The 21,415-nt window shown below is 39.9% G+C and overlaps 1 protein-coding gene across 5 annotated transcripts in view; it reads right to left on the bottom strand.

Moving 5' to 3' along the window:
- The window catches only part of REPS1 (RALBP1 associated Eps domain containing 1), a 119,494-nt gene that overhangs the window by 916 nt on the left and 97,163 nt on the right, over positions 1–21,415 (bottom strand). For 3 of the 5 annotated variants that reach the window (XM_065400385.1, XM_065400383.1, XM_065400382.1), the window contains 7 exons: positions 12,398–12,470; positions 10,041–10,159; positions 8,270–8,334; positions 3,930–4,115; positions 3,146–3,241; positions 2,355–2,503; positions 1,536–1,641 (listed from right to left, as the gene is read on the bottom strand). In XM_065400385.1, coding sequence (XP_065256457.1) covers positions 1,536–1,641; positions 2,355–2,503; positions 3,146–3,241; positions 3,930–4,115; positions 8,270–8,334; positions 10,041–10,159; positions 12,398–12,470 — 794 coding nt within the window. The remainder of the gene's footprint in view (positions 1–1,535; positions 1,642–2,354; positions 2,504–3,145; positions 3,242–3,929; positions 4,116–8,269; positions 8,335–10,040; positions 10,160–12,397; positions 12,471–21,415) is intronic. The other 2 variants (XM_065400384.1, XR_010561281.1) reach the window with 2 other exon arrangements.

The following is a 21,415-nucleotide window of genomic DNA, read 5'->3' on the forward strand; positions in this document are numbered from 1 at the left end:
CCCAATAACATGCTCATGAAATGAATCAGTGTTTTGTGCTTTACATTTCATTAACATGTTTCAGGATTTGATTCTCCCCCTCCCCCCCACCCCAAAGGCTGAGGAAAAAACCACAAATGCACTTCTAAGTGCGTTTGCTAGTTTTCCTAATACCGTCATCTCAGAATAGTGATATTAAGTGTACAAGTTAATAATTGTTGTAGTCTTATTTTTGCTATACTTAACAGCACGTTAATCAGTAATATCAAGATAATTAGAAACAAGAAGGCATCTTGTAGAAACACTTCAACACAAACTAATTTTCTTGTCCTTTCTATTTTCAGAGTTCCACAAGAGCACATTGCAAATAGCGATCTCCTGTAATCACAGGCTAGGTCTACACTACCCGCCTGAATCGGCGGGTAGAAATCGATCTCTTGGGGATCGACTTATCGCGTCTCGTCAGGACGCGACAATCGATCCCCGAATCGACGTGCTTACTCCACCAGCGGAGGTGGGAGTAAGCGCCGTCGACTGGGAGCCGCGGCAGTCGATTTTGCCGCCGTCCTCACAACAGGGTAAGTCGGATCTGATACGTCGAATTCAGCTACGCTATTCGCGTAGCTGAATTTGCGTATCTTAAATCGACCCCCCCCGTAGTGAGGATGTAGCCACAGACTCATAGAAATGTAGGGCTGAAAGGGAACCTGAGAGGTCATCTACTCCAGCCTCCTGCATTGAGGCAGGGCGAAGTATACCTAGCCAATCCCTGTCAGGTGTTTGTCCAACTTGTTCTTAAAAACATCCAATGACAGGGATTCCATAACCTCCCTTGGAAGCCTACTCCAGTGCTTAACTATCCTTATAAAGTTTTTGCTAATACTGAACCCAAATCTCCCTTGCTGCAGATTAAGATGATTACTTCTTATCCTTCCTTCAGTGGGACATTAAGAACAATTAATCAATCACCTTTCTCTTTATAACAGCCCTTAACATATTTGAAGACTTATCAGGTCTCCCCAGTCATCTTTTCTCAAGACTAAACATGCTTAGGTTTATTTATTTATTTAACAACGTTTCCTCATACGTCAGGTTTTCTACACTTATTTTTGTTGCTCTCCTCTGGACTGTTTCCAATCTGGCCACATCTTTCATTAAACGTGGTGCCCAAAAGTGGACACTTTACTGCAGCTGAGGCCTCATCAGTGTCAAGTACAGTGAGACAATTACCTCTTATAAAAACACTCCTATTAATACACCCCAGAATATTAGCTTTTTTCGCAACTGTACCACATTGCTGGTGCATATTTAATTTGTGATCCACAGATCCTTTTCAGCAGTACTAATGCCTACCTAGTTATTCACTTATGTATAAAAACAGCTTAACATTTTAAATAGCTCTCTCTTATGCCCTCTCCCATATACCATTTGTGTGTTAATACACACAGATCTCTACCTTGGAACTTAAATGGCCCCATTACTATGCTATCTCAGCCTACACATGTGCACACACTTACTCCTCAGAAACTGACATACAAAGAGAATGATGGTATTACCTTTAACTGTTGCTGTAATTCACTATTCAATCTGGCCAAAACAGTGTTCGTTTCCTTATTGCGTCTAATTGATGCCTGAATTGCCTTCTTGTCTTTCCCCACGGACCTGAGGATATATTAAGTGTTTTTTTGTAAGTCTTTTCACTGCCAAGCACACCAAGAAATAACTTTGATAAGTCTACTCAATTCCTTAGTCCCTATTTAAAGTGCTCAGCAAGAGCTGTACAGAGGACACTTTTTTACATAATTTAGTGACTCTTCCCACTTATTTTCCTTTCTATAGACTAGAACACATAGTACACTAGCCTTGTTTGCACAGAAGCTTTGCATACCAGTTTCCTACAGAACAAAGACAATGAATTACATTCTAAAATTGCTATAATAAATTTACACCTTCCAGACTACTGAAACAATACCAGATTGACTTTAATTTAATTTGATTTTGTTTAGCAGAGACTTGAGGGTAAAGGAGAATATGAAAACTGCACATTTAAGTTCAAGACCATCCATACTCACCAACTTTATTCAAAATTAACAATACAACACTAACATTTACAGAGCACTTTTGATAGTCAATGTATTTTGCAAAATGTTAGTAAGTTTTTCATCCAAACAATTGCAGTGCCTTATTAGGTATATCTCAACCTTTAATATTTATATTGACTCCCTTAGTAGTTTTATATATCTGATTTATAGCCACTAATAGTTATTCAACACATTGTAAAATTGCTTGTAGCTCTTCCGTAAGCTAACAGTTTTATTTGCTGTTTCAACGTGAACTTCCCAATATTAGATGTATTCATACTCATCCTGGGTTACCTAGGGATAGATGGCTGTGAAGCAAGAACAGCAGCTATGACACCTGTTTTCTGTGTATGCTCCTCAACTTCAGGTCTCAGCTCATCTTCTGATTTTAACCTTCTGCGAATAGGCTTTGGTGGTGGAGCAAGAGGTGTGGTGCCTTTTCCCTGGGAGGCAAAAGGCAGCCCATAAGCACACATCACAATTAACTATATTTGTACTCAAATAAACTGGCTGTGCAAAACTTTCTGTGAAATTAATTTATTTACTGTATGAGTTCTGAGAACATTGACTCATAACAGGTCTACTTGAGTTCTCTCAGGTAGCATCAGAAAAACTGCATGAGAATAACTCATCTCAAGGGAGTAGTAATTGACCTTGGGATGGATGGATTATATATATATATATATACACACACACACACACACACACACCCATCCATCCCAAGGTCAATTACTACTAAATAAAAAGATAACAGCTCCAGCCATCTGTTCCCTATAGACTAAAATCCTAAAAATAACCCCTGTATGAATCAATTTTGGTAACAATCTGATCATTACATGTAAGCAATCTACCTTCATTAAAGTGAGCTTCTACTGTCATAATTTTAGATGGAACCAGCCCAGCAAGCATGTAATATTTTAGCCAAAAATGTAAATATTTCAAGACGTTCTGAGCCTTTGAAAACTGAGTTCAAATGGAAGCTTCTGCAAACTCAGATGTAGCAGTCACTAACTGGCAACTGTTCTAATACACATTCTTCTATGTGTTAAAACCTACACTTTCCCCTTAAATTTCATTTTACATACCGCATTAACAGGGACACTAGCAGCTGCCTTGTCTTCAACTCTGCCATCTGTTTTGGCAACTCTAAGGGAGCCTGCAGAATCAGAGGGTTTTTCAACCTACAGAGAATGAGACAGTTTAGAAACTCTGTACGGTTCCGCAAATATTTAATTCTGTTACAATTAGGATGATAGCCAGGTGTGTCATACTGGTATGTTCTCCGGTTATATGAACACAGTTTACATTCTCAAGTCTCTTATGTGAGCACAAGTCCTCTTTAAAGACTCAGGGATGGAGAGAAAGGGCTGTAGCTGATTACCAGCACCGTCTAGTAAATCTCTAAACCACACTACTCTCACTATTTCTGATCTGCAATAAGATCACATCACCAGAGACATGTAGGAAAGTTACGTTTCATGAGAGGCAGCAACAAGAGAGGATTGTTGGACCGTAAATTATAACCTCTTGCTACTGGAGCTAACCTCAGTATAAAGAGACCACCAACTTATAAAGACTTATTTGAAACTCTTCTGATCTAAATCAGATGTTACATATTATTTATATTATAGTAACTCACAGGCCTGCAACAAAGATCAGGGCCCCATTATTCTAGGCATTATACAAAAAACACACACACAATAAGATTGTACCTGCCCAAAAGAGTTTACAAATGAAACAGGCTTGACAGACAAACAGTGGACAGGGAAACAGGCAGGAAGCGATTTATGCAAGGTCTGCTGGGTGTAACTAACAGGGTACACCAGTCTATAACACTAAGTGGTCTACACTATATCCATTTACACTGACCTGCAAGACTTCTGAATGTGTTTCAATTTCATCCTCCTCCTCTTCATTTACACCTGATGCAGCAAATGCCTCAAACTGGCTGAAGTCTGCAAAATTTGGCTGTTCTGGTATTTGCTGAGGTGAGGTACTGGTATGAGTTATTAGGCTTTCAGCATCCACTGGACGATGCACATGAGGACCTGCACCCTATAGCAAAACAAAGATGACAGTAATTACTAATACTGTGTTCTTGAAATAACTGACATAACATAGGAGCAAAATCTTGTCCAAACAAGACTTTATGCAAGAATGCTAACCAAGGACAATTATTTAATTAATGTATTACTGCAGAAATTAGTGCCTTTGTTTAGACTTGTAATAACGCTTGGAAGTTTCTGTCCTGTCACTGGAACAAACATGCTTCTTATCATACAAGTACAAAATGACTACATTTGTAAGAAGGGGCAGAACACTTTGGTCGCCCATTATCAATGGTACAAAAATTATCAGTGGTAAAGTTAAACTTCTTTCCTTTCTCCTAAACTGTTTTTTTGTCCATTTTTCCAAGTGTACATCTCTTTGAACGGATAAAACCTACCCTTCCTCCAAAGTGCTCTTCTGGAGCTCAACTGAAACAGCAGGAAGGTGAAAGACGAAAAAAAAAAAAGGCAGATGGAATATTGGAGGCTAAAGGCTACACAACAATTCAGAATTGAACAGTGTGAGAGAGGAGAAACCCTGCAGCAATACCAAGGTGTACTGGAGCAAAATGTTGGTTCATTGCCTGGGAGAGTTGTGATTGATACCAATGGAAGAGTGCCTTCAAGCATAAAAGTAGCACACCAATCATTTAAAGCACTCCCGGATGTATCTTGTGGCTTTTTAGCCTACAGCTTGTTAATTTTAACCTTTTGTTTTTAAAATAGTTTGGGAATTATACAATGCTCTCCCCCGAGAAGTAGAAATATGAAGGATAATTATTAGGGGAAGTATAACCTTTATATTGTCTCCTATTTTGAATATACATGTTTATTAACAACTTATCTTAGTATTAATAAGACTTTTTGACCCCCTTTCTGTGTCATCTCTAAGAAGTTAAGCATTCTTTTAGGATTAGTTTGCAACAACCACTTTCAACTCAATTCCTATAAGAAAAACAAAAACTAAGTATAATGAATGATTCCCAGTTTATATTTACTGATATAAGTGGCTAGAGGCTCACAAACTGCTACTTCTAGAAGAGTAGCTTGTCACTTTGGGGAAGGCAAATTGAAAAGTCTTTTTTTCCATCCTCTATCCCAGTCTCAAGGTTAATGTACTTTAAATATTAAAGTAAGGTGGGTGGCTGGTAGTAAAGTAGATAAAACCTTTCTACTGTGACATGCTAATTAATAACATGACGAAGTGCACGTCAAAACATTTTTAAAACTAAGCTTATGCATGAAGGCAGGTTTTTTGTTAAAAATTCCAATATGAACTAGCATGAATTTGACCTAGAACCCATTTTAAATATTTAGGTTATATTTGATGCTGATGTTAGCTATAACTATGAGGCAATCCCTGGAGCTAACAACTAAATAGGACTTTGTGCTGTGTCACCAGGAAACTTCCTGGGGTAGTTGCTAAACTCCATGTACTAAGTCGGACCCTGTGAACACTAGAAGAATAGGTGATATTTTAAATGTGCTAGCCAACACATTTTTAGACACTACTTGGCACTTGCGGTAAACCCTTGTCTACACTCTTAAAAAAATGTTTTAGCCAGTCAGGCTCAACCCACACTTTTGGCTTCAGGTGGTTATTTAGGCTTGGAAGTGGAGACAGGACTGGCCCACAGGTGATATACTGCCTCATGTTCAGATTTCATTACTATTTGGGACAAAATATGAAGCTACACTATCTTATGAATGAGGTAAACAAATACAAAACACAGTCAAACCTGAATTCAAAGTGAAAGAGCAATTCATATTGTGCTCAATTTGCTTTCAGCTGAGTTGTACCTGATTAGTAAAGGATTAACATAATTTAGAGGTATTTTAAGATTTAAAGTTTTTTTTTTTTCTTCAATTAAAAGGAAAGTACATATTCCTTTAATCTAATTTTAATTGTTCATTGTCACAAGTTAACTGAGGAGCCTTGAAATATTAAAGGGACATCTTCACCTGAAATTTAGTCAATTAAAAGAAAGGAGTTAAAAGTAGCTTCAGCTATTGCACCTTCCCTTCCCCCACTTGCCATTTTTGATGGTTTTGTAACAGCATTCCCTATTTTTGAAAATGTTTTTCTTCGCTCCATTGGTTTGTGAAATGCCCACAAAACTAATCAGGGAGAATGACTATAAATAGTCAATAACTGGAAGTGACTTCCCATAATGCTGTGAAATGCACAAGATAAACCAAAAAAGATTCCCTGATCTATTGAGAACATTTGGCAACACACTCTCACACTTGCTAGTCACATGCACCACCATCCAGCTCATGCACTGCTCCAGAACCGCGCCCCCCGCCCCCACTGTGCACTCCCCTAATAGGAAGAGGGAAGTGAGTAATTTCCACAAAGCAAGGTACTGGAGACGTGAATGTGAGCAAAAATTTCATAGTACTTAAAACTGTATATGCCACCTGTGACGGTTCTCAGGGTACCCAGAACTATGAATCACCTTGTTACCCTGGCCTCCAACGAGGAGTCTTTTCTTGTGGTAGCTGGGTGACAGCTCCCTGATGCTGCCAGCTCTTCCTTTGCCGGGCAGGTTAACAATACCTGCACTGCAATCCCTGAATCCCTTTGAATCATTCCCCTGTGATACAGCCCAATATTGACTAATCACAGAAATTTCAGATCCTCTGCAATCAAAGGTGCAGTGTACCATAATTTACCAGTTTTACCTTAAACCACCATTACTGTCAGCACAGCACTTGTGAGCTCTTCTAATAAATCAAAATAGGTTTATTTAAGAAAGAATAAAGATTTAACTAGTGAGAAAATGATGGTGGCAACTGCTTAGAACACAAAACAGAACCATTAAATGATTTTACACTTATCCAGTTACCTTTCCTATATACTAAAGTAGGCTTCCCCCACAAACATGAGCCCATTGCAGAGCTGGCTGGTTTCACCAGAACCAGGATAAAAGCTTTCATGGAAGCTCCCTGCTCCTTCAGGGATTTCCTCAGTGATGGAGCCACAGTGCCCTTCGCTACACTACAGCACTTACAGCAGTGCAGCTGCACTGATGCAGCACTTGTGGTGGAGATGCTCTAAGCTGACGGGAGAGCTTAACTCCTGCCTCGGTGAGAGGCGGTAGCTATGTTGGTGGGAGAAGCTCTCCCGCCAACATAGCAATGTCTATATCGGTGCTTAGGTTAATACAACTTACATGTGGATTATTCACACTCCTGAGTTACGTAAATTATACCAAGTAACCTGTAGCGTAGACAAGGTCTATGTCATACTGAAAACAGGCAGGGTGAATTCCTGCCTTGTTGTAGAGTTTCTTTTCTACCTTTAAATGGTTTTGATTGTTTATCATGGTCTCTCATGGTGTTCCATTGACTGTTTTGGGAATGTGGCAAGGATAGACAATAGAACCTTGCATTGCCTAGCCAGCTGACTAGGGACTGATTAGCAACTCCCTCTTGCTTAAATGGATGGATCATCATTGAGACATCACTCAGGTGACTAATTTCTACTCCAAGTCCATAAAGCATACTTTAGATAAATACATTACTCCACAAATATTACCCGTACATACATCTCAATTTTGAGTCTTGACAAGTTACATGCTTTCAGTAGATAGCTTACATGTTACTCTTCATGGATAAATATCCTGTCAGACATGTGTTTGGTGCAGTGAGTTTGTCAGGTTTCAGGTGAGATTTTACAAAGAACAAGGGACCCTCTGCCAACGGGTGTCTGTCACCACCCCCAACTCATGCCACAGTATTTGTGTAGCATATTTCTGTACTGCTACCCAGGAATTATTCTGGGAAGGGTGTTCAAAAGTTTGTAACTTTCTGCCTCCCACCTCTCCCCCATGTGGCTCCTGGACCAGAGACACTTCCCCTTGACCTCAGGGGAAAAGTACTTCAGGCCTCAATGTCTCCTTTTAGTCCATTGCTTCCCTAGGAGCAGGTCCTCATCTTCCTGGGGAAGCCCTGCAAGGTGGCAGAAGCCTAGGCTTGAAAGCTCTGGTACACATTCATACCCGCAATGTTTCCAAAAGACCGGCCTTATGTGCTTCCTTGCTGCCCATATTTTAGAGTAAAGTTAAAAATTCAACAGACTGAAAGACTGCACATGGCCAAAGAATTAGATACAATTTTTTTTAAATTAAATAGTGTAACAGAATAAGTCAACTTCACCTGTGAGGGCGGTGGTCTTGGAGGCACTGCAGGGGGGTAGGCAACAACTCCAGCTTGTTGCTGTCCTGTGAAGAGACATAGGTTCTGAATGACAGTTGGATGACAGGGCTATTTCCATAGGTTAGGACATGCTCATTGCAAATATGATGAACGTGTTTAGTTTTCCACTCTGCCAACATGAAAATAAGCTGTGTTATCTGCGCACAAGCTATCATAACCAGGACTGTCCTTCAGTGAGTGACACCACAATTATTCTGTAGCCAAGGATAAAAGGTGTCAGTTATATTTAAGATACAGAGGTAAAATACAACATTAATTAATACTTATAACAGGTCTCAGGCATAGCCAAATTAGGCCTTAGGATGAGTTAGCTACATTACAAAGGTAAATTAGTATAAGTAAATTGATGATAAGCCTGCTAAACTTGTGTCTGGTTGAGATATCCTGATGTTTTGAAAATAATTACTGAGTTTGGATAATAATGTCTACTAGAGATTAGTTGAGACCACAAGATAACCGTTGGTAGTCAAGGTGAACTGTTAGAAACGTCCTTAACGTTACTGTTACTATGGTGATAAGATGACAAATGTTAATGAGTATGAGAACTAATGAATTAACCTATGAAAAACAAGGCACCTCAAAAGCAGTGGGGAGTGAAAATTCAAGTAACGAAAAGGGGTAAAAACCTTCCTAAATATGTATGAAGCCCAGTGGGTGTCAGTGTAACACATCATAAAAGCTATACCCTGGCCTGTGCCCCTATGGGGTGCGGGGGGGAGGGGAGCGGAGGAGGAGGAGGAGGAGAGAGAGACGTCAGCATGACGATGGTGGTGGTGATGATTAACAGTTGGGGTTTTTCACCAAGGCATGGTGTGAGTAATCCAAATATTACATGTTCTGAATTGGTGTCTCCTTTACCAGACTGCAGTGTGTATTGTATGGTTGGCTATTAAGAGAACTTATTACAGAAAGAGCACTAGATAGCCTCGGTTGTGCACCATGGGGTCCCCCTTCTGTTGATAACCTCTCCGCTATAGTCAATCTTGTGGGCTGAACTCTCACAGATTAAAGTAGGTGTAAGCCCTCACCTTGGGGCAGGTAACTGGTTAAATCAAACCATAACTACAGATAAGGCTACAATACTGTGGCCTCTTTGGTCAAACACAAAATTGGCAAAAGGACAGAGCAAGAGACTGAGAATCAGACCTGGGTTCTACTCCTCACATCATTAGTTTGTTGTGTAAACTTCTCTACACCTCAGGTTTTTTCCCAGCAGAAAAACCTTTGTACAGTGCTTTAAGATCATGAGCTGAAATTATAAAGACAGCATCTCTGTCAACAAACAGTAAGTTGCCTGTAAGAATTCTCTGAGGCTATAAATCTATTACCACCCTTTTGCATCTGAATCTGCATCTGTCAATAACTCCTACCTGCTTCAATTTTGAGCACATTCAATTTGGAATGTGCAGTCCTCAGTTGCTTCACTGGGGTTCGTGGCTCCCATTCACTTGACTACACTGCCTCTCATGTACTGACATTTTATCTAGGAACTTACTGTTTTAATTAAGTTGTTGATTAAGCCACTGTTTTCCTTTAAAAGGGAGTCTAAATTTTAATAAAAGCAATTAGTAGATTTAACACTTTAAGCCTTTCACTTCAAACCTAATGGTGTCTATTTAAAGTTAACACTTTCTCCAGAGAAATTTTTTTTTGTTTAAGATAAATATGTACTAAACAAAGTAGCAAACACAAGGATGTATAATATACCTACCTGGAGTAACTGTAAAGGATCTGTTCATATCTAAAGATGATGATCGAGAATGTGAAGGATGAGGTCTAGGAGGGGGTGGGGGTGGTGCAGTGTTCTCTGGAGATGTTCCTGAATGTGACCTGCAAAACAAGTAAACCTCTGTAGAGGCTTAGACAGCCAGAACAGTAGAAATTCAGTTGCAAAGTGCAACCCAAAACATCTATATGAAGAAATCTTGTTTCAAGATTAATAGCTGCTACCAGCTCCTTTTCCCCCAGCCAAATTTAGTTTTTAAATCAAGAGACTGGTGTTTCCCGCTTCTGATAACTGAATTTGTTTTTATACCTTTATTTCCTCTTCAAAATCCATATTAGCCCTCCTTATTGCACTCTTATTACCTACTGTAATGTTTGTGGAAGCCTATAGTGTCGGACAGTAGACATCCCAAGTGTTAATTCAGGAGAAGGTATGCAATATCCAACCTAGACTGGAAGTCATTATGATCAGGACTTTTGTGAAGCATGTAAGTTTCTGTCAATAGCCTGAATAGGAATTGTTTTCTACTGTTAAGTGGGATGGTGTTAAAGAAAATGGAATTTCTGGTGGCTCTGCCTCACTCATATACAAGTCAGCTTGAACATGATCAAGCTGAGGTAGTGTCAGTATATGTTTGCAGATGTGAATGCTAGCTTTTCCATCTGAAGTTTCTATTACCTAGTTCATTTGTTTAGGATCTTGAGAAATACTGCCCTTATTCTTGGGTGTTTTGTTATTTTGTATGAATTTTAAGCTCTTACAAATGCAAGACATAATTAGTAATGTCAAGATCCAAATGCAAATGCAGATCCTGCAAAGATTTACACCTTTTAGGCAGTGGTTCTCAAACTTTTGTATTGGTGACTCCTTTCACACAGCAAGCCTCTGAGTGTGATCCCCTTTATAAATTAAATACACTTTTTAAACATTTAACCCTCTTATAAATGCTGGAGGCATAGCAAGGTTTGGGGGTGGAGGCTGAGAGCTCGCAACCCCTTGAGGGGTCACAACCCCCCGTTTGATAAGCCCAAACTCAGAATGAGGTTAAAGAGAGATGAAGTCTTATGTTGCTGTAGTACTATCTGAATGAGATTTTTTGTCTAGAGTACTTTTGGTGCGCTCATTAAAAAAGAAACTTGGGGGTAAGTCTATACTACAGAGGCCATGTCAGCATAACCCCGCGATGTAGATGCAGCCTACACCGATGGAAGGGGATTTTCCTGTCTGTGTAGCAACATCACCTCCTCAAGTGACTATGGCTACATCAACAAAAACCACCATCTCAGTAGTGTAAAGATTTATATAAAAGTAGACAAAGAATCAGCTTTGCAATTAAGTAACACTGGAAAACACTACAAGTTAATTACAAACCCTTTCTGGTTATTTTAACAGTTTTCATAATGTTTACTACATGAAGTCACCCTAATTATTTTAGTTTTAAGATATAACTTTGAAACTGATCCTATGCTGTTTAACAGCAACACTGATTTCCAGTCCTACTGTATAAAGCCCCGCCTCCATACTGGAGATTTTCAGTGCTTTTAAAATCCTCTTTTATATATGATGTTCTTATTTAGTAAATCATAGCATAGTAGAACCAGAAGGGTCCTTGGGAAGTCATCTAGTCCAGTCCCTGCACTCAACGCAGGACTAAGTATTATCTAGACCATCCCTGACAGGTGTTTGTCTAACCTACTCTTAAAAATCTCCAATGATGGAGATTCTACAACCTCCCTAGGCAATTTATTCCAGTGCTTAACTACCCTGATAGTTAGGAAGTTTTTCCTAATGTCCAAACTAAACCACTCTTGCTGCAATTTAAGCCATTGCTGCTTAACCTCTGAGGATAGGACAACGAGAACCATTTTTCTCCCTCCTCCTTGTAACAACCTTTTATGTACTTGAAAACTTATGTCCCCCCTCAGTCTTCTCTTCTTCAGACTAAACAAACCCAATTATTTCAATCTTCTCTCAGAGGTCATGTCTTCTAGACCTTTAATAATTGTTGTTGCTCTTCTCTGGACTTATCAAGTAGAATGTTCTCATGACTGAACATGGAATAATAGCTGACTAGCCAATTCCAGGCTTGCCACTGTAATCAAGCAGTGCTGTTCTGCTGCACCAGAAATTTTAACTTTATACATATTAAGGGCAGACTGATACACTTCTACCATATATCACTAGGGAACAGGTTGCCTACACTTTTGATTGTTAAAATAATGGCCACCATGAATCTTTATTTGGCCTTTTAAATGCTAGTTATTAAACAGCCAAAAAGATCATTTGGGAGGGAGGAAGTGTGCTTTATAACCTTTAATATTTCTTGTTACTACTCTACTGACCGTTGCCGAGTTACAGTGCTTCCAATCTGCTCTGGATCTGAAGTATAGGAGTCTGAACTGCTGTAACCATCTGCTGGTAGAATGAAAGTACAAAATTTCATTTTCGTAGTGTTCATTTATCATAATTTAATTATTCTAAAAACAGCAACAGGTTATATTACCTACGCAGCAATAGAAAAGATTATTTCAAGTCCAAAAAAGAAATATGTACCTTATTGTTGTACTTCCCTGTAAATACCATCTGGGCAGGATTCTAAACCTTGAGTCAAAGTAACTGAATGTCCCCAAAGAAAGTAACAATAATACAGTCGTTGGCCGAACAAACTAAGACAATGCCCACTATGTGAACAAGTTGGTGTATTTTGTTTTTAAAAGATGGAGTAAGACCTAAGAATCAGGCCTATCACTTCAGAACCTTTTAAAATACATCAGATGACAAAAACAAGCAGGTAACGAGTATAGGTTCCTCTATTTTGTGAACAGTTTCTGTAGGACGGAGGCTTGAAGCAGAATTCCGTCCTAGAGGCCAAATCAATTAAAACCTTTGTAAGACGTATAGAGATCAGGACCATGTAACTGCCCTGACATGTATCTGAGAAGGGAAACAAACCTGAAGCAGGGCAGCAGCTATGTCTTGGACTGAATGAACTTTGACATGGGTTTCCAGCTTTAGGCTAGTCAATTTGCAGCAACGTGAGACGCAACCACAGAAATATTTAGATAAAATCCTCTTACGTGATAGCACTGCCGTGGGAATTTGTCAAGTTGGGTTGACTGTCAGGATCTAAGTAGCTCAGAGTAGAACCACTAAAAACTTCTCAAGCAGACAGAAAAGGCTCTCACACATGTGAATGTGGAAAAAATTGGCAAAACTGGCTCATTAAGGTGGAATTCCATCACCACCTTGAGGAGAATCTCAGATAGCACGACTTCATTCTGGTGAAGCGTGGTTTACAATCAATAATCACTACAGCATGAGACTTGCTATGACCTGAGGTTAGAAAAGTGGATGCCCACCTAAGAAAATGGAGTCTCAGATAATGAAGTCTCCTTTTGAGTTAGTAGTATCTTTGGCAGAATATATTAATCTCTCATGACACAAAGGGCTTCCAAAAAAGAGTCAATTCCCACAAGAACCTGAAAACAAGGTGATACAGTGACACTGGTCAACTGGTTCATGAGATGCCAAAATAACTGACAAATGTAGTTGGATGAAGTTAGTCTAAATTAATCTCAGAGGTCAAGAAGCTGGTGAAGAACAGGTAAAGAGATCCACATTTCCCTGTTTATAGCTCAAATCTTTTTCTATCTACCATTTTAAGCATCAGCATTAATTTAGAAGAGTTCCTCCAGGATGCATCATGCCTATCTAGAATTTCTCTGGCCAAAAACCAATTTGGGTCCCTGAGATCCATGACACAGAAGTTTCCTCATCTTTAATTACCAGGAAGCATGTAGAATAAAATCCCACCTATCTCATTGGCATGAGTCTGGATTTCCGATAGTATCTTTCACAAATAAGAGTATGTTCAAAAGCATTCTTGGCTGAGTAAGAGGAGGGATTCAATAGGACTTTAAGAAAACCTAATTTTTTGGCTCTACAGAATATGTTTAGGACCCACATTATACCCAGGACAAAAGGTTACAGTATGGCTCCAAAAAACAGGAGTTCCTGGCAAACTCTGGCTAGCAATATATTCTAGAACCCTCAAAAATGTTTGGTGCTCATTGAAAGGAAAATTAAAACCTTTATGTTGCTGCTGATATGGAGGCAGAGTGCCCTGAGCACCTTAGAAGTCAGCTGCTGACATAAAAGCTTGCTTTTTAAGTGAGGCATATCTTCCCTCCCTTCAGAGATGGATCAGAAGGACAAGACAGACTAAAAAGAACGAAGGGTGGCCTTTGACTTCATTGCCTTCTGTAGAAAGACATCCACTCATTTCATAGAGGTGTTGTGTAGCCTCCAACAAGCTATAAGTGTGTAGTGTTGACTTCAAACACTGAGACCAAAGGATACTGGGGACTGTGCTGGAATCCCTGGTGGAAAATATATTTCAGGATGCTTCAGTGGTGAAGCTACCTAGCTGGGACTAGAGAGAAGCTGGGTGGTACAGACAGAGGCCCAGTGATCAACTGTTAAAGTCAACTCAGGCTAATGATCTGAGGATTACTCTTTTGGAAGCTATGCCTCAAAAAATTAAGTTTGCACTTCTGTCTGTCTCACTGGTGAGCTGAGACCCAGAGGTGAGAATACTACAGAGATGGTATCTTTACATTAAGAAATTCTCACAGGTCAGTTTTTGTTTTAAAAGAAGACTGCAGGTCCCCGTACCCTGTGCAGTTGGGCTGAGTCCATTATCATAGAGTAAGGAGGCAGCCAGAGGCATCACTGTACTAGTTTCAGCTCCAAAAATAGAAAAAATTCTATGCATAGCAGAACATTTAGATATGTATGGGTGTAAAAAAGGAAAACCTGCTCAGTGTGGGAACTATGTACAGAATGAAAATGTTGATATCCAAATATATATATCCTTTAAAAACCGAGGGGTGCCTGGATCAAGGTGCATTCAAGTTTCTAAGAAATATTGACAGGTAAGAACCTTCAATAGCACTCCTCCCCCATCCAACAGAGTGGTAACACACCTCTAAAACATCGTGTATAGAATGGTTCAGAGTCCAACCATTTCTTGAAGAACCCTGTGTGCAAAGACAATGTCTGTGCAAGCTTGGAAAACTGTATTAATATTCTGTGGCATTGTAAACGTTAGATGAAGTGGTGATCTTGCGAAGTTCTTGCAAAAACCTCTGCTCACAAGGTGAAGTAGACTGCCAACCACCATCCATGCTCAACGGACCAAGTTCCCTTGCTTTATAAAAGCTTCTTATACATCTTACAGAGGAAACCTGGAGATTATCTTCATTCTGATCTTTGAAATGATCAACTGGCATAGCACTTAGTTTTCATAAATCCACAGAAGAGTATTAACCTTCTGTGTTGGGTATAGATTGGCTTTCTAAATTTAGAATGAACTATTGTCACTGAACTGCTACATCTGATACCACTTTCAACACCACTTCCTTTATTCTATCTCATATCAGGATAAGAAATAATGGACAAAAATATAGAACCTCAGTTTGGTGGGGGGGTCCTATCCGAGTATCGAATACATTCATGAATACTCTACATGGCACAGAGTGAAATGGAACTACATTATTTTGATGTGACCCTGGTCTTAAGGCAACTATATGTAAGGAAGCCTCCTTCAAGTCTACAGAAATGAGAAAAGTGTTGTAATATAAGCTAGCTATATAGTGGATGAAGTGGTCTGTATCTTAAGCCTGGTGTATTGTTTGTGGAGCCACTCAATGTCCAAGATGCCTCTTAGTCAACCAGATATCTATAGAGAAGAGCAGTAAAGGATGGTAAACCTCTCTGGGCAAGAAACTTGCTTTGTCACTCCAACAGAAAGTTACTGGATTTTTTTGTAATAGAATGGTTACTTCTAAATACACCTCTACCCCGATATAACGCGACACGATATAACACGAATTTGGATACAATGCGGTAAAGCAGTGCTCTGGGGGGGCGGGACTGCGCACTCCGGTGGATCAAAGCAAGTTCGATATAACACGGTTTCACCTATAACGCGGTAAGATTTTTTGGCTCCTGAGGACAGCATTATATCGGGGTAGAGGTGTATGTTTGGATAAGGCAATTTGGGCATTATACAATTAACTGTAACAGTACTTCCCTTCCCTTGATGACACTAGAGGAGTGTGAGCAACTCCTATAAGGATGGGGAAACATAACTCTGCAAAAGTCCACTCTTGCACATCGTTTAGAATTTTCCTAATTCTGTCGGCCATGCTAGTTTTCTACTGGTCTGAGTAAAACTTTCTAAAAGGGAAGTACTGCAGGAGTGTATTCCCAGAGAGAACACCACTTTATTTTCAGGTAGGCAATAGCCAGTTCAGGGAGGAAAAAAGCTGCGTTCTAGAGGTCTGTTTACCAGCTTCTTTGTAACCAACTACCCCATTCCCCAGGGTATTCCAGTATACCCTGGGATGGCAGTCGGGTCTGCAAATCTTCTATGCCCCCTACATCTGATGGTTCTAGAATTTCTTAAACCCAATAGCAAAAGCTTACGTGATTTAAGCAGAATTTAACCTAATTTAAATAAGTAATGGATTCAAAATAATTTCTTACTGAAAGGTTTTCTTATGCAGCACTGCTCAGCTCTTTTGGGTTTTTTTCCTTCCTTTTTTTTTTTATAAAGCCTGGAAAAAAATGACAATTTTCTCCTTGCTCCAAATATTACTTTTGTTCACTTCTTCTCATGTAGGGACTCTGCAATTCCAGCTCTAGAGGAGTTCAAGTGGCTAGGCAGACTGCAAGCCAACCTCTTCTCCAGCTACCCCTTTCTAAAGAAAGGGTTTATCCTCTTCCCCCGTACAATCAAGTAACCTGTGCAGAGAGAGATGACCAAGCAATGGTAGTGTCTAAAAAGATCTTTTCACTTCCTGTTTGTTGGGAAATTTCATCCCTTCCTCTTGAATGTGGACCTGGCCACAGTTATCCATGCACTCATTACCTCCAGACAGGATTACTGAAATTCCCTGTATCTGAAGCTGAATGTGAAAATGCACAAGAACCTCCATGGTCTAGGCTTCCGTGAGCACATCAGACCCTTGCTTGAGTCCCTCCACAGGTTCCCAGTCATTTTCAGATGCCAGTTTAAGGTCTTGGTTCCGATCTTCAAAAAAGTTTATGGTTCAAGCCCCAGATACATTAAAGACTGAATCTGATCTGTGAATCACCAAGAGAGTTGCACTCCTCTAGGGAAATGCAGACCACAAAGCCCTGAAGGAAGCACTTGAGAGCTAAGAAAAAAGCACTCAGTCAAGGAGATCTGGCTATGAAACAAGCTTCCAGAAGACAGGTAAGTCCCATCTGATTGTCCATAGGAAACTGCAGAATTTTCCTCTTAGAACAAGTCTATTTACCACAGCAAGAACAATACTCCCTCCTCCCCAAATGCAACAGAGGGTCCTGTGGCACCTTTAAGACTAACAGAAGTATTGGAGCATAAGCTTTCGTGGGTGAATGCCCACTTCATAAGACGCAAGTCTTAAAGGTGCCACAGGACCCTCTGTTGCTTTTTACAGATTCAGACTAACACGGCTACCCCTCTGATACACTACACTCCTCCCCAAATGACTCCTTCCTCGCTCCCTGCCCAAAAAGCCACCCCACAAATCAACCAAAAACTAAACAAAATAAAGTCCTCAAGTAGAATTTTTACACTGAAAAAGGGACACAAGCTACAGGCTCCACGAAGTTCACTAGGGACCTTGCTATTCATTTCATGTGGAAGGTGCTCAGACACTATGGTGATGCGCAGCTCTATAAATTCCTCAGAAAGGAATAAGGTAACCCCCCTGGGCTACCTGATCCCCCTCATCTGTTAGTCCATGATGAGGAAAAAATCCTTAAAGAGACCGTCTCACAATTTGTGTGTCACAATATAAGAGTCAGTTCCAATTGCATTAACTGGTTTCTTGAGGTATACAGATTAGCATAACCTTCCAAATTATTTTCTGTATTTACTTGTTTGTAATGGCATTTTACAATTTCTTCTGGGAAAGGCATAGGCTTCCAGTGTTTGAGAAGGGTCTTGGATTTGAGACAGCCAACTTCAGCAGAACATCAGGCCACTAACTGACCTCTATTTTCTTTTATTCCACTACCCTCTTCTTTACAGGAATAATTCTTCCTGGTATATCCAGAGCTGCAAGACCTTTTACTTCTATTAAGGCCTTGTAGGATGTAGAATTTCTCTCCCCACATAATGATTTCCAGAACTTTCAGATTTGTCCAGTAGGCTGCCACACACTGATTTGGGCTGAGGATACCAATCTTTTGGATTGTGTTTTGGCCGTCCACAAACAGAACCATAGATACAGCCTTGTAACTGATTTCAATGCCTTTAAGCCCTAGGGGGGAAATGGAATGCATTCATACAGGTGTACCACTAAATAGAGAGTTGAGATCTTTTCACAATACTTTCGACATTTTTTTAATCTTGTACTTGGATTAAATCAGTGTTTAGTTTCTTCCATCAAGCTACCATAGACTAGCTAAGAACATGGACAAAGGGAAGGCTTGACTCTTACTTTCACTTCCAAAACATCTGTTTTTCTGAGGAAAATTCACCCTTGGTAGGAATTACTCTCAACTTAGAAGTGGCTGCAAGAGATTTTTAAGAATTCACTTTACTGAAAACTCATGTAACTGCACTACTTTGGCTGGGAAATACAATATTTATTAAATTATATCCTCCACAACTGGATTTAGAAGCAAAGTGGATTCTCTTTTTGATTAGCGGTAAGAAGCTACTTCCTTATTAATATCCTCTCAGCTTCTTTCTTCAGGCTCAGTTTAGATAATTTCACCCTATGGTCAGAAAGGTTAACAGCCTTCCATATGATGCTAGGTCAGACTTTTGGAGTTGGATAATTCTCCTTCTTGTATAGGGGATCATGGTGCATAAAATTTTTTTCACTTCTCACACATTTGCTTCCCTCTTTATATATATATATTTTTAAAACTTCTGGATGAGAGAAGTCAATAGGTGCCTTCATTTCTTCACCACCTGCACCGTGTCCATATCATGGCTAGAGAAAACATCTCTGCTCAATGACCCTAAGGTGATAGGGAACAGCCAGCATGGATTTGTAAAGAACAAATCATGTCAAACCAATCTGATAGCTTTCTTTGATAGGATAACGAGTCTTGTGGATAAGGGAGAAGCTGTGGATGTGGTATACCTAGACTTTAGTAAGGCATTTGATACGGTCTCGCATGATATTCTTATCGACAAACTAGGCAAATACAATTTAGATGGGGCTACTATAAGGTGGGTGCATAACTGGCTGGATAACCGTACTCAGAGAGTTATTATTAATGGTTCCCAATCCTGCTGGAAAGGCATAACGAGTGGGGTTCCGCAGGGGTCTGTTTTGGGACCGGCTCTGTTCAATATCTTCATTAATGACTTAGATATTGGCATAGAAAGTACACTTATTAAGTTTGCGGATGATACCAAACTGGGAGGGATTGCAACTGCTTTGGAGGACAGGGTCATAATTCAAAATGATCTGGACAAATTGGAGAAATGGTCTGAGTTAAACAGGATGAAGTTTAACAAAGACAAATGCAAAGTGCTCCACTTAGGAAGAAAAAATCAGTTTCACACATACAGAATGGGAAGAGACTGTCTAGGAAGGAGTACGGCAGAAAGGGATCTAGGGGTTATAGTGGACCACAAGCTAAATATGAGTCAACAGTGTGATGCTGTTGCAAAAAAAGCAAACATGATTCTGGGATGTATTAACAGGTGTGTTGTGAGCAAGACACGAGAAGTCATTCTTCCGCTCTACTCTGCTCTGGTTAGGCCTCAGCTGGAGTAGTGTGTCCAGTTCTGGGCACCGCATTTCAAGAAAGATGTGGAGAAATTGGAAAGGGTCCAGAGAAGAGCAACAAGAATGATTAAAGGTCTTGAGAACATGACCTATGAAGGAAGGCTGAAAGAATTGGGTTTGTTTAGTTTGGAAAAGAGAAGACTGAGAGGGGACATGATAGCAGTTTTCAGGTATCTAAAAGGGTGTCATAAGGAGGAGGGAGAAAACTTGTTCACCTTAGCCTCTGAGGATAGAACAAGAAGCAATGGGCTTAAACTGCAGCAAGGGAGGTCTAGGTTGGACATTAGGAAAAAGTTCCTAACTGTCAGGGTGGTTAAACACTGGAATAAATTGCCTAGGGAGGTTGTGGAATCTCCATCTCTGGAGATATTTAAGAGTAGGTTAGATAAATGTCTATCAGGGATGGTCTAGACAGTATTTGGTCCTGCCATGCGGGCAGGGGACTGGACTCGATGACCTCTCGAGGTCCCTTCCAGTCCTAGAATCTATGAATCTATGCCTACATTTACCCAGTAGGGCAGAAGACTACACAATGGTATAAGACGGGTTGCTGGCACATTGCTGAAATAAAAAATATACAGGCTAGCATGCTGGGAATTATAGAATTAGAAGAGGCATGGCATTTGCCTTCTCCTGTTTAGTGGCTGCAGGCTGCTCTAACAAGGAGTTAGAGCCAGAAAGGGCCGTTTCAGAATTCAGGCCCTGAATGCAGCAGCAGTCTCCCACTATAAGACAGCATGTCATTGCACATTTTCTCCACCATACTAGAAGACTTCTGAGTAAGGACTGGGCACTCTGCACCAGGAAAAGGGACAGGGAAAGAGGAGGGGCCTGAAAAGAAGTGACCCTGAAAGAAAACTATACCACTGAAATTGAGTTGAAGAGTAAGGCAAATGCTGTTGCCAAAAAGGGATCTATTGACTGCCTTATACGGCTGTTGCAGAATGTTCTGCCAACTGATGCCATGTGGGGCACTGAGACAGTTTTAGCTGCCTCCATACTTCATGACAACGGATCCAGGAATTGATTTTTAATGAAGGAAATTATACAATATAATGAACAAAGTGAAGGAAAAACAGTTTCAGGAATAAAAACAAAGAGATAAGATACTTAGACTGACATCTGATTTGTGACTAGTCTGTGTGATTACACATAGAACAGGCTAATAAAATCGGTATAGTACAATATATATATTTGGTGTAGAGAATATTAAAAACCAAGTTACTGCAACCAGGGTAAACAGAGGGTTGACAAGTTAACTGTACCTAGAAAAAAAATGTCAAAAGTCAATGACAAGGAATTGTGGTATTTTGGCTCACAATTTTTCAAAGAAACTGAAACAGTGACAGCAGATGCCTCCCTTTGGTATAAAACCGTTTTCTAATCTTCAAAAAATATGTTATTTGGTTTTGAGACAAGAGTGGGATCAAATTCTACTTAAAGCTATTTCTGCTGGAGATAAAGAATAGTGCAGCCAGTTTACATTTCTGAGATTATGTCTGAGAACAGGAAAATAGTCTTATCAGTTAAAATAAA

The sequence above is a fragment of the Emys orbicularis genome, chromosome 3 (assembly GCF_028017835.1).
Source record: "Emys orbicularis isolate rEmyOrb1 chromosome 3, rEmyOrb1.hap1, whole genome shotgun sequence".
NCBI lineage: Eukaryota > Metazoa > Chordata > Testudines > Emydidae > Emys > Emys orbicularis.